This window comes from Myxocyprinus asiaticus, chromosome 17, assembly GCF_019703515.2.
Source record: "Myxocyprinus asiaticus isolate MX2 ecotype Aquarium Trade chromosome 17, UBuf_Myxa_2, whole genome shotgun sequence".
NCBI classification, from domain to species: domain Eukaryota; kingdom Metazoa; phylum Chordata; class Actinopteri; order Cypriniformes; family Catostomidae; genus Myxocyprinus; species Myxocyprinus asiaticus.
The window spans coordinates 1,769,141-1,783,670 of NC_059360.1; the positions used below are offsets into that span (position 1 = coordinate 1,769,141).

Genomic DNA, 14,530 nt, shown 5'->3' on the forward strand with positions numbered 1-14,530 from the left:
GAACTGTTTGCCAGTAGAAGTAAATGTTTGCAAAAGTTCACAACAGAACTTTTTCCCAGCAGTGGCAGATATTTCAGATATTTGCCAGTGGTTCACTGCAGAACAGTTTACCAGTAATGGAAGATGATTACCAAAGGTTCACCCAAGAACCATGCCAGCAGTGCAGATATTTGGCATAGGCTCACCAAAGAACTATTTGCTGGCAGTGGCAGATATTTACCAAATGTTCAACAAAGAACTGTTTGCCAAAATTGGAAGATATTTGCCAAATATTCACCAAAATACTGTTTGCCAGAAGTGCAAGATCTTTTCCAAAAGTTTGCTGAAGAACAGATTGCTAGACGTGGAATATATTTGCCAATTGTTCAGTGAAGAACAGTTTGCCAGAAGTGGAAGATATTTTCCAAATGTTCACAGAACTGTCTGCCAGACGTGGCAGATCTTTTTCAAAGGTTTGCAGAAAAAGTTTTATCCAGTATGGCATTTTGTCCATAGTTGCCAAAGGTTTTCTGCAAATTCACCACTGAGGCTGCTGAGCTTCGACCTTCTAGCAAACTTCTGTTTTGTTTGTCCAAAAATAGTTTTCAATACCTTCACATTATCTATGTACTTGAAGTTTGTACTGTTATTCAGTCTACACTAGGCAACATTTCATACGTTTTAATACGTTTTATTTTTTATTATTATTTTTATTTTTGGAATGACACGGGTCAAATGGCTGTCAGACAGCCAGTAGAATGTGTGCTGGTGCATATGACAGAGTGGGAATGTGTCTGAAGAATGCTGCAGGATTCTGTGAAGATCCCGTATGAACAGAAAGCCACAGAAACAGTGTGTTTATCAGGAGAGTGTGAGGAGAGCAGGATACAGGAGGAGTCAGTTCTATGTCTCTCTGTGTGGTCTCATTATCAGATGCTTATAAAGGGAGGTGCACTCTGTTGATATTTAATAAGCAGTCCGTTTTCCCTTCAATTAAATTACTCTTATAAATAAAAGAATGTAGCACATTGGCACCGAGTAGAGGGGCACGATCAGTTCATGCCCCACTTTTCCGTTCCTTTAATACCTGCATCATTTCAGTGGTAATACTGTTGGCTGTCTGCTTTTTGAGATGAGGCTGGACACACAGATTTCCTGAATCCATCTTACTGAACGCTTGTCATGGAGACTTTCAGTTCAAGTTTTATTGCTTGAACAATTACATGAACAAATTGAAATTTTGCATTATTATAAATGACAGCCTTTTTAATGTTTTTGAAAAGACACTTTTGCAGTCATAAACTTATCATGGTCTTTTTCTTTTTCTGAGTTTGGGTGTTATTTACTGACTATGGTTATATTGTTGTAGCTGCCTATTTGCATTTTGAATTTAAGGGCAGTGAAATATTCTGTTAATCAAGAGTATAAACATTTCCTGATTTATATGTAATTTCCTGCATGCAATTTAATGAACCACCAGAACTGGTTGATATTTTCAACCTCACATGTCTTGCCCTGGAAGATTTGGCTGGCATTTTAAACACCTTGTTCAAATAATTACTGCTTAAAAGAGTCAAAATATAGCAACTGCAGCCTACTGACTGTTTTTCATGTTTAATTGAACTAAGATGGACTCAAAATCTCATTACTCTTCACTTTTATAATGGGCAATTTCAAATAGAGGTTGCCGTGACAAAAGAAATAAGCCATGAATTTGGAAAGAATGGTTGGGTATGTGCTTTCTTCATGTATGAACAGCAAAGAACACTCAAGCTGTGTTTTATATTTGCCTCCCGTGACCTTGTAGGCCACATGTAGCCTTTTATAAAGAAATTTTCAGCTTCAGCATGGATCATTAGCACAAACCATCATCACAACCCAACATAGCTCGGACCATTTAGAACCAAATATAGAGGCAGCGCAACACAACGACATTCACATTTGTAAAAGCTCTGCTGCGGTTACTGCAATTCAGGAGAGTTGCAGAATAAAATGTGTTATTCATTCACCATCAACAATGACAATGTGTTTACAATGTCACTGTTTATTGATAAATTCTTTTAATATGTTTATCTGGGTCAAAATGGAATATTAATTTAGAATTTGCCCATTTTTAGACCTGTTGTTAACAGAGCCAAGAGGTAAAAAAAAAAAAAATGTGCTTAAGGTGCTTAACCTTCAGAAAATGTTGATCATCAACTACAGGAGATCACCCGAAATGATACTTTAAAAAGATTTAAAAAGATTGCTAATAGGGTTACAGGTAACAGGGTTGCATCTTCATGAATTATATAAATAAAATATCTAAATATGTATATATATTAAGTAGGCCTGTCGATTTAAGATGTTAATTCGGTGCGATTAATTATATAAAAATTAACGCATTAAAAAAATGAATGCAACTGATCATGTCCCCAGACCGTAATAAGGAATATTCCTGAGCAATTCAAGCTTGAAGTACCACCTGTTTTCTCCAGGGGGCAGTAAACTTCAGCTGTATAGACAACATGCAGTTTATACAGAGAACAAACCACACTCACCGACAGCAGACAACACAAGATGAGAACACTTTAAACACGTTCAAACACAGCTTGATGGAGCACAGATCTGAACGCAGGGATCTCAAGACGTGTTTTTCTAAGTATTAAACTTCATTTAACTTGACACAGCGACCTAAAAATAGTACGTTTATGACGCAACGCAACCGAGACGCTCCAAAAGTGTCCGTCTGATGCAGGTGTACATTGACGGGTCCTTAAACAAGCCCTCATAATACATATCCAACTGATTGATGAATTCAATTGCAAAATGAATTGCTGTGAACTGTAGGCCAATGATTGGCTTATGTTCAGTAATTTGTAAATAAACAATATATTGAATTCTAAAGCCACTTTTTGTATTGTCTTTTTTAATGCTTCATTTCTGTGCCAAAATAATGTTACGCATTTGAATTATCTGTATTATATATATATATATATATATATATATATATATATATATATATATATATATATATATATAATTATTTAAAAATAACTATTTATAAATATTTAATCATATATTGAATTTTTGGGGCTTTCTCAGCAAATATTTATGTATGCGATTAATTTGATTAATTAATTGGCATACCATGTAATTAGTTATATTAAACATTTTAATTGACAGCCCTAATATTAAGCTATCACAGCAGGGGCTAGCTAGTTTGAGAACACATGTGGGTTTGTATTTTCCATTAACAAAGGAAAGATATTTCAGGCTCTGTTTTAAGAACGCTGTGTCTACGTCATACATGCAAAGTCATTAGGCATGGCCATAAAGTTTTGGTATTTTCATGGAAGCACGTGCAAATAAATTAAGACACTCCATTAATAAGATGTTGGTAGATAGTGTAAATGGGTTGTATGCAAAGGCGCAGATTTATGTCCTTGCAGCTGGCTGGCATGAACAGTCAGAACAAACAGATACTGAAGGTCAGAGCTTAAACATGTTAGAGGATTTTGTCTCCGTCTGTCAATATTATGAACAATCAACTAGCCAGAAACAGTCAATTAGTGAGATCTGATTAAATGCAAACATTAAATATTATATCTAAATTAGCCAACTTTTCCTTTTAAAAACGAAAACTTCCATAATTTCAATTAAAGCTGCACTACAGAAGTTTTTTGGTTAAAAATTAACAAAATTGTATTATTGAGTCAGTACATGAATAATTCATATTGAAAAGAGTGTTCTTGCCTTATCCCAATTCACTATGATAAACCTACAGTAATGATTTTAATTTTGAGGGAAATTGCTTGCTTACATCATTCGTCCTTGTGTGTTACGTCATGTACGTTTTCAGCAGGTCAAAACAAATATGTTACTTGCTTGGATGGCATATTTTTTTCATGTCTTCTAGGACTTTCTTCTTACTATCAGTGACTTTTGGTGTAGCTAGTCACATCATAAATGTACATAGGTGTACCGCAAACCATCAGGTACAACCTCAAAGAAGAGCCTGCAAGACTGCATGCAATTTTATGTTTCAACCACAGTGGGTGATAGAGAGGCAACAATTCCGTACTGCAGCTTTAAATTAAATGTTCAATGAAAAAAATAAATAAATAATTCACTTCATTTCAATATCAGTTGAATTACAAGATTTACACATTCTCTGCATGTACTGTAACTAACTTTAAAATATCACAGACTGTAGAACAACATTTTTTTTCTGATCTGATGTGGATTCTTTATAGAATCAGGCAGAAAATATATTATTGATAGCAGTATTACAGAAGAACAAGGACAGGTATTGTTGCAATTGTCTATTTATTGCCTGCATTTTTTCAAACCTAAAAAATGGCATATTTGCAGTTCTAAACGTCTCCCAAAGAAGACATTACCCTTGTGAAATATGACACCAGAACACTAGAGCGCCCTCTGCCTGCATATGTCTAACGCACATCCGATTTGCTCCTCAGATTGCATATTAAGTGGAGAATGTATAATTCATCAATATTTCTATTTCAGTAAGTTCTAATGAATGTTTACTGAGCCCTTGCCACCATGTAAGATAGATTGGACTTGTCTGTGCATCACCAGTGCATAAAAAGGTGGAACTGCCGTTTTGATTTTGCATGTTTTAATTTTATGTGCATTTATAACACAAATGATGTGTCGCTAACATATTGTAAAACAGTGGTCAAATCTTGAAGCTAGCATCTGAAGACCTTTAGAATAATTTACAGTTTGTCAAGATTAAAAAGGATTTATAAAGGATTTAATGGTAATATCGTGCAGTAAATGTAAACAAAGTATTCGTTTCTCTGTGCTCCAGTGCAAGTTATATTTGACAGGAATATACACGAATATTACAAATGCACTTGGACTCTCTATGGCACCTATTTTATTCAACATTACTTCTTACTTCATCCTGATTTTCTGAAATGTAGTGGAGTAAAAAGTATGATATTTTGCTTCAGAATATAGTGGAGTAAAAGTAAAAGTTTCCCATAATAAAAGTACTCCGTAAAAGTACAGATCCTTGAAAAATGAACTTAAGTACAGTAATGAAGTAAAAATACTTACTGTCCACCACTGGTAACTGCGGCATTTTTAATGGTCAGATATACATCTATGATACACTCTTTATACGCGCGGAAAAGGCAGTGCTTCGTCAGGACTAATTGAATGTAGACTTTGTTAAATTAGAGAGAATGTAAGCGTATTTAATCATATTGATCTACTAACACACAACATCATCTATCAAAGGGACAGTTCACCCCAAAATGAAAATTCAGTCATTATTTATTCACCCCTGTGTTGTTCTAGACCAATATGATTTTCTTTGTTTTTCTTTGTTATTTAAATTCTGCTCGCTGATGTCATACAATGGCAGGGAATTGTATGACTCATGCCTTGTTCTGGAGGCGTACGATAACGTTTGCTGAGAAACAAAGTGAAATCTAATTTATTATTTATTGAAAATCTTCACAGACTATTGCTCTCCTGTGCGCGTGCTCATAAGAGTTCATGAGAGCAGCAGTTCACGCAGCCCCCGCTAGATGGGGCGTTCAAGCGAGACACCGCTTTCTTTTGCTTCAACAACACCACGCCAGAGATATTAACAACCGAAAACACAACACAGCTGCACACAAACCAGAGAATTGAACTTGAAGTTGAAGAGGAGATGCATTTCTATTCCAAGCCCTATTTGTATAAAACGGAGTACTCAGAAAATGAACTGAGAGAGGAGAACAACACGAGGGTGAGTAAATAATGACTGAATTTTCATTTTTGGGTGAATTATCCCTCTAACTGAAATTGTCAGGGACATTATTTTATGTTCCACTGTATTGTAGAGTTTGAACATTTACTTTGATACAGTAGTATCAGTTATTATTTCACACTAAAAGAGCAAATAAGGATTTACTGAGCAAACTACACTTACATGGACCTCCCAAATATTTTTGTGAATACACCCACTGTTTGTGCGCATATGACCACAGATAGTGTGAACACACACCCACGGCCTGGTGCGCGTAGCCCAGGCATGCAAATTACACCCTCACAAAAACTTGATAAGATGTAGCGCACGGTCGTAGTGCATAGCCCTGCGCCTAGTGCACATATGAAAATAGAACTTGTCATCATTTTATTGACAACTTTGCTAAATAGCTTGCGTAACAGGGTTGGATGGTTGAGCTTGACCTATGCTGTCAACACTACAAATTGTAAAAACAGGACAATTCAAGAGTCACACCTGTTAGTAAATTCATTTAGTCAGTCCCAAACACTGACTGTGTGAACATAGCCCATGAGAATTCCCAAAAGCTAGAAGGTTAGTTTTTTTTTTTTTTCTTTTGCACTGTAGAAGATTTTTTTTTAAATACTTTGCAATCAGTCATCCTGTAAAAAAAAGAAAGTTTGAGTGCTCAAGTAATGTGTTAAAATTACGACTCAACAAACATCAATCAGCCAGCTGTGCAGCTTAGCATTGAGCATCCCACATGGTTAATGTGTTGACAGAGAGCGGCAGATCATCTCTGCAGTGTTTCAAAATAATCTTCTTCAGTGAGGTCTTGTGGAGGTCTTGCATTAATTTAAACACCTGCCTGTGAAGAATGCTGAACATTTCCCATCCTGCGGACTGACCAGCACACTGTCCACCTGACCAGAGGCTCCACTTAAATATTTTCACGCAGGTCAAGATTTATCTTGGTCAGTCAGGTTTTAGGTCAGCCTGGAGCCTAATTGACATTTGCTAGTGTCACGGCAGCAATGCTTTTAATAAAAAATAATATTTTGACAAACGACTAAGTCTGGTCCACTTAGCAGCTTATTTTGACCAAGAACCTTAAACAGGAAGAGATCATTTGACTGACATGTCTCAACACGACCAATTTTGTTTTTAACAGGCCGTTCAGGATAGGCAAACCTGAAATACATGATTTCACAATATTAGACTTACAAGGAAAAACTAAATTAGACAATGTTGCAAAAACCTGGTTGTACAGAAAACACAGAATGCATTTGTGGATTTCTGTCCATTCATAATAAGTGCTGATTATTTCACCGACATAACTCGGAAACAAAAAGCAGGATAGGCAGGTGTACTTGTGGATATCTTTATATATGAGTTTATATGAATCTGAATATTTTGATGTTTCTTCAACTTCTGACATTTTCAGCATTTTGTCCTCTAGAAAGTAAAGTCTCGTTAAAACACTTTTCACACTTTCTACAGTATGGAAAACTTTTTAGATTTGTCCAACAGTGTATGTACATGCATTACAGGAGATGTATGTCATCTTTGTCATGAAAAGTTCCACCACAGTGTCATTTCCAGCACATCTCAAATTCTATAATGTGTTAAATAGAATTCTCTGATGGAAATGATGCTGATGGAAATCATATGTTTAATGTTTTTCAAATAAAATAGCTGGCGAATTTCATAGCTAACATTTTATGTATCCTAAATACAATTAAATCATTTTTTCACACTTTTTGCGTAATTTGTCAACATTACAGCTTGATTGGAAATGACAGCCAATAAAAATATTCTGCTCACAAGTGATAATTCTCTTGATTTTTCATTGTTTTGTCCATATTTCATCTCCAGCATACTCTTCACTGACAGTTTTGTTCACTTGGTTCTGAACAAACTTTATTAGGGGCAGAAGTGTTTGGTGAGGTGGAAAATGACGGCATGTGATTTTTAAAAAAGTTATAGAAATCATTTTCACACAATTACTATTGAAATATTTTATGTTTGTTTCACTATTTGTTTAGGGGATCATAATTTTAAACATGTAATAATTTGTATTTTTATAATGTATTTCCATAGTTTAATATTGAAAGCATGGGTCTGGGACAAAAACAGTAAAATCTAAAAGACATTTGAAAAAGTACCAATGTGACCATATAACAAAAAGTAAAAAGTAAAAATCTGTTTTATTAAAAATCAACCCATGGGACATGCAATTGCCTGAAGTTAAAGAAACACTCATGTGTGTGTATCTTTTAAAGATTTATAGCCACTAACCTGGCAAACAGTGAAACCCAGTGACTAGTTCTTCCTCAGAGGTGTTTACAATATTAACCTGGTATCTTGTGAACGCTACTTGGTTTCCAGTGGACTGATAAAAACCTGTGTGCCCTTACTTCCAGTGGTTGCAGATTGAAACTGACAGTTTTTAGTTTTTTTTTTTGTGTGTGTGTGTGTGTGCAGTTTGCATTATGTGTGCTGTCTGATGCTGACACTTCCAGTAAATGTGCCCTCAATATTTTGTTGCAGTAAACTTCCTGCAGATTAACTTTAAATCATGTAACGAACATTCTTATTCATCAGATATTTTGCACTAAAAATGGTTTTATTTTTACCCACAGCTGACTAATCTGAACGTGGCCAATGGGCTCTTCAGCAGAGGGGGTCTGGTGTTGGGCCCCGAGCCACGACCTGGACCTGTGAGAGCGATACATGCAGACACAAGCACAGGGAGCTCTGGGTAAGTGCACATACACTCACTTACACACACACTGATCTGTCTGGGTTTCTGGCACCCGTTCCTGAGGTGAGGAAGACATCACAGTGCATAAAGATGTGATAACTCATTTCACAAGCAGTCTGTTGTGTGTTTGAGATAACCAGCATAAAGCATAACTCAACACACAACTCAGAGCTATATTAGACACAGTGTGCCGGTGTTGTCTTTGTGGTAATTCTGTTCTGGTAATTGCTTTTGTGATATTATTCCATTGGCTTTTGCACTGGTATGTTATAATGGCAAAAGGGTAAGTGTCAGTCACAGTGCCAGTGTTTGGAATCAGAAATGGAAAGTATTTTAAGAACTCTTACAGGAAAAGTTCACCAAAATGAAAAATCTGTCATTATTTACTTGCCATCTTGTCCTTCCAAACAGCATTTCATCATTAATGGCGTGAAACATTTCACACATTTTTTTAATCTGAACATGAACATGAATGAGATTTCAGACCTGTGGCAGAGGGAAGGGTTATCAATAGCTTAATATGACTTCAAAAGACTAGAATATATAGTGTATTAGTTGACGAGTTGACAGCCTATGAAATGTCATTTTGATGTTTTTGAAACTTAGGTGCTCAGTTAATGTTGGCCAAATCGATTGTTGTCAATAAAACTGAAAGGCCAGTTTAATGATCTCTGGAGAATATTTTAAGAGAGCTGAGAGTCAATATTTGGTGTAAACATCATTTAAATTTAGGGATTTCTAGACTTGTGTGGGCAAAATTGTTTACCACCTCTATTAAATCAAAGGTTTCTAGATAATCTATAAAAGACTATAGTGCCCAGTTTAGAGTAGTGTTTATAAAGTAAGCTTTGAAGTAAGTAACCTCCCCCACTGTTTTCCTAACCCTCTGTGTGAGTATGTACATGTACAGATATGTGTTAAGCTTGACAGAGACTTAGATCCTTGCGGTAGACCAAGTCATAGGGAGTAAAATTAAAGACTGGTCTTCCACAACCATTTGCCCAGATTCCCCTCCTACATCGTCACACTCCAAGTGAATAGCATGAGTTCAGGTTTGATATTATTAGAGATTGACCTGTACATCAGTGTAAAGTGTGATTCTACAGACCCAGTAGTGAAAGGGTTAAATTCATGTGGTTTCTCCTGTATTTTTACAGTGATATGTGAGTGACAATCTCTCAGACACTTTGGCCCTGATCTTGCCCTTCACTGTTTTTCCAGTCCAACCCTTCCTTATGTATGGGACTGTCATGGAATTCCTGGAATGTCTGGCTTTTTCCCTTTTTAAAAGTGTTTTTATAACCACAAAAGAAAGAGTAGCCGTTATACAGAATCTATAATACTCACACCGTGATTTTCTAGTGATATCGATAGCAGACTGTAACTTTTACTAACATAAATGCCGTGATCGAGCAATCTCTTCCTGTTTGTTTGATCACTGCTTTGCTTCAGAATGTCAGGGCTTATATTTGAGAGTGGAACACACCTCTAATATTAGGACTGTTTCCATTACATTGACCGTAAACCAGGGGGAGGATGGGACAAGGGTTCTATTCTGCTGCAGTCCTTTCTACTGAGATTAATCACCAATTAATCATAATAGTGTTGGAGATGAATGGTTAGAAAATACTGGGGTTTATTTTTCCCCAGAACTCTGTCAGGAAGACTCTGCCAGCCTGTCTTTTGTTTGTAGCTGAAGGTTTCATTCCTGGTCAAAACGTGGCATCCCATTTGCAAGGCATCTGGCTGGAACTTTCCACTGGCTACCGTGTGATACACACCAAACTAGACAAAACCAAAGCAAATTCTTCTGCTGTTATCCTTCACCTAGTACTTGGCTCGCAATTTTTGAAGAATCTCAAACTAACATTAATTTAACAATCTATCATAATATACCATGATATACTGCTTGACCCTTTTTTTGACTCAATGCTGTCTTTAATGTTTGGGTTTTTTTGAACACCACCTCCACATCCAAGATTTCGGGGCCAGTGGTCTGTGCCAAACATACTGAAGCCGTTAAGTGCGCTGTTTTAGAAGCCAAGGGGGTTAGGCGTAATGGCTTTCAAAGAGAAGTAGGGACCTTTGAAGTTGCACTAGCCAGGAGCTGCCAGGTATGCTAGATCAGCACTTCCAATCCATTGTCCTCTCCCACAAGTTTTTCACTTACTGTACTGCAACGGTTTAGTCTGATACTAATGAAGAATGCCAAAATCTGACCCTTGCTAACAGAATCCAGCAGATGAGTGAACGGCCCAAGGTTGAGTGTTGGATTATTATTTTTTCCCTTTAAGAATGTGGCAAACATTGTGAATGGCAGTGATTGAAATATTTGGGTAATTTTAGTTCCACTTCGATGACTGTTTCAGCTGCCTCTTTTCTTGGCACAGGTAGAGATTCATTTCCAGTAAGTTATTTGTACCGCTTGCAAATGGTAATAATAGACGTGGTTAAGGGTAGTAATGGAATGTCATAATTATTAAATAGTTAGGTTTTGGAGTGTGTCATCGACTGGAAGAATGTGGAGTCCCACAGAGTAGACTGAATTGACTGTCAGCTTTACCTTGGCTTCTTACCTCAACCATAGTATTCCAGGATTACTCCTACTCACAGCCAAAACAAAACCTTTGCATACAAATTAATGTTTATTCTGCATATATACTGACAGCCGCAGAAGTTTATTAGCTCCAGTACTAATTTTATGGGTGCCAGTGGAACAGCTCATAGAGTAAAAGCAGTGTCGATAAGTGATTGAGTGACACTGAATGTTTTGGAAATTTCAGCTTTTATTTAAAAGTAAAAAAATTAAGAAATTATCCATCTGGAGCATGATAGAAATAGACGTCATGTTCTTGTCACAGATGGTCATCGTCTCAGTGGTGGCCCGGCTTTGTCACATCGTACATGGACCTCAAGGATAAAGGCGGGTCTTGCTAAAGGAGAGATTTGATGTTGGATTTATGACAGCAATAATAAAGCACAATTAGCTTCAGGTGTACCCCGTCACATGCAGCCAGAGGGGTTCCATTGTCCTTCCCCCTTAATCCCCCACTCCTATCGTGAACCTGGACTTGCGTAATGATGATTTAAGGGAGCCTGCGTCTCACCCCGTTCTGCTACCCTGCTAACATCTGGGGTTAGAGATGTCTCATCCTTTGCCACAACAAGGGGGAAGTCTGTCACTCCCTACTGACTCAGCTCGGGATTTAGGCACACTGCCTTCTAGTACTGGTTCTGCTGTACCTTTCTGTCCTCACTTGGACCAGGCCCATAAATGATCTTGCCTGCTTCTGTGTTATTTGCAAATGGTACTCTTGGATGGCCTCTTTTCTCTCCAGCTGCAGGTGGATGCTCCCATTGACAAAAACCCGGGTAGCTAGTCCATCAAGTGTTGGAAGGTACCCAAAAGGCATAAACTGGAACTGGTAAAGCCCATGTAGGGTTCTACAAATGGTCAATTCTCTGGCTTTAGGTGTCAAAGGCACCTGCCAGCACAAGTCCACCATGGTAAGGTATTTAGCTTTTCTCAGCCAATTGATCAGTTCTGGTCATCATATATTGATTAAATGCTGTTTATCTGTCTAAAGGTCAATGCAGTACCTGATAGAACCATCTGTTTTTGGGAGTAGCACAAACGGACTACACCACACACTTCAGTTACACCTATTGAAAGCAATGTGTCCAGCTCATCGTTCAGCACATGTAGCAGGTGTTCTGGGATGCAGTACATCTTTTGATGCCCTGGTGTGACCTTTATAATAATGTCATTCTGAACCAAATGGGTATATCTAGGCTTCTCTTGAAAGTGCACTGGATCCAGAAACTGCTCTGGTTGGTCTCTCCAGTGTGGCTCCAGATGTGATAAGTCCACTGCTTGTGTTGTGACAGTTTTAGGAAAATATAGCTGCATTGGTTCTTCCTTCTCACGGTGGCCTCAAACAAACAGTTCCATTTTTACTGTATCAGTCTGGGAGTGGAACTCTTTCATCAATTTGATGTGGGAGTTCTGCTTTATCTTCCTCCTCTCTGGTGCAGGTGACGCTGCCAGCCACGTCTTGCACACCACTTCATATGGTCCCTGCCACTTGGCCAGAAGCATGCTGTCATTAGTGAGGAGCAAGAGTAGCACCTTTTGATCTGGCAAAAAGTACCTGGCACTCTTCTCATGACAGGTTTTCTGGTTCTGCAGAGTCTTCTTCATGTTCTCTTGGGCCAGAGAGGTCATCTTCTCCAAATGTTCTCTCATCCGAATGACATACAGGATGACATTGCTTTTCTCCTTCTTGGGACCCTCCCCATCACCTAGTGCAACAATATTAACTTAAGCTTTTAACTTTAGGTCACCTGCATGTTGCTGTCATCTTTTCAGAAGCTGTCATGAAATGTTGTCATCTGTGGTAATGGGATGTAGTTTTGGCTCCTGAGGTCAAGCTCTCCATGCAACAAGCTGTGTTGTCTGGATCACCACACTGTCACCATCACCCTGCACCACTCCAAACTTGCCCTATAACAGCTGGAACATTGCTTGCCCTTATCCTATTGTCACATGCCTGGGACTGGAGGAGAACCCTTACCAGTTGTGCCAAATCTAACACTATTCTTTCTGCTGAAGGAAGAAAGAAATTACTACAGAAATATGTTTTACTTTTGTATAATAATTTTGAGTTTAATTTAATTAGGGATGCACCGATACAAAATGTGTGTGCCAATACGATATCTGATTATTTAGAACAACATCTGCCGATACAATACAGATATTTTGGTGGTTCTGCTTTTTTATGCTACCTTGTTTTAGATCACTGATAATTAAACACAACTTTGACAGAAATTTAAATAACTTTATTCTCTATGTCTCTGCATGTTTTCCTTGTTTCAGAGTAACTGGTCACAGTTATAAACAAAACACTGAAACAGAAAGCACATTATTAACTTGCATTAACTTTCTCAAGTCACATTACCTGAATTCTGAATGAAGCTGAAGCAGCCTCCGCTTTAGCTTTAACAAACTTGTCATATTTCTTGCTGTGTCAAGCCTGAAGGTAAGTAATCAAATTAGTTATGTTAAAAGTTTTAATGGTAGTTCCTCCACCTAGTAAAATTCTGGCAGTGCAAAGCTTACAAATAACAACTATGCTGTCATTGTCACCCAATTCAAAGTAATTCCACACAAGAGACATTTTCTTTTACACACAGCATGAGTTGTAGGCTAATTGTCCGACACATTTTCCCCTTTTGACAGGAATTATTCTGCCCTGATTATCTGCTCTTTTTAAACAATCTGAGTTTAGTTCTTTTTTAAGAAGATTCAAAGGACTCTAAAGAATTATGGAAAAATAATGGAGTCTAGGACATATTTACTTTTTAAAAACACATTGCTTTTGATGAGGAAAATTAATTGGTTAATTTGCACTTGTAATGTAGGACTGTGGCACCACAGAAAAAAAAAAACAGCTGAATGTGAATAATTTTGGTTTGGTTCATAAATTTGAACAAGGAATCATACTATTTTACAGCGGAAACAAAGGTATCATGCATACATACCTATTGTCAGAGGTTATGAGAGTAAAAACAGTTTAATAAAAACTTTGTCTTCACCTTAATTGGACCCAGATGGTTTGGAGTTTACAGACTCTCCTCTGGTTGGCGAGTGAGAAATTCCACTCTGGGATAACAGTTTTGTGTTAATGAGTCAACACAGACACCAGAGAGACGGCACACTGGAGCCGAGCTGAATCTACACTCATGCCTGTCATCAACAGCATACATCACACTGCATTTATTGCGCTCTTTCTTGAAATGCTGCACTACTGTACGGCTGTATTAACATTCTCTGGCACATTCTGAGGGCATACCTTTCTTGCTCACTGGGTCCTACCTTTACATCCAGTGCCATGAGACCCTATGTTTCACTAATATAAGCGAAACAAAAGATCCCCAAAGCAGTTTTATTTTTAGCACAATTCACAATGTATTGGAATTATGTTTAATGTGTTTATGGTTTGCATTGTTGTGTTATTTTTCATATCGGCACGTTACAATATTTGCACATGCATTCAATGGAC

The 14,530-nt window shown here is 37.5% G+C and overlaps 1 protein-coding gene across 3 annotated transcripts in view; it reads left to right on the top strand.

The window, feature by feature from the left end:
* Positions 1–14,530, top strand: part of ttll5 (tubulin tyrosine ligase-like family, member 5) — a 206,760-nt gene that overhangs the window by 134,069 nt on the left and 58,161 nt on the right. For all 3 annotated transcript variants that reach the window (XM_051723166.1, XM_051723165.1, XM_051723168.1), the window contains one exon: positions 8,347–8,465. In XM_051723166.1, coding sequence (XP_051579126.1) covers positions 8,347–8,465 — 119 coding nt within the window. The remainder of the gene's footprint in view (positions 1–8,346; positions 8,466–14,530) is intronic.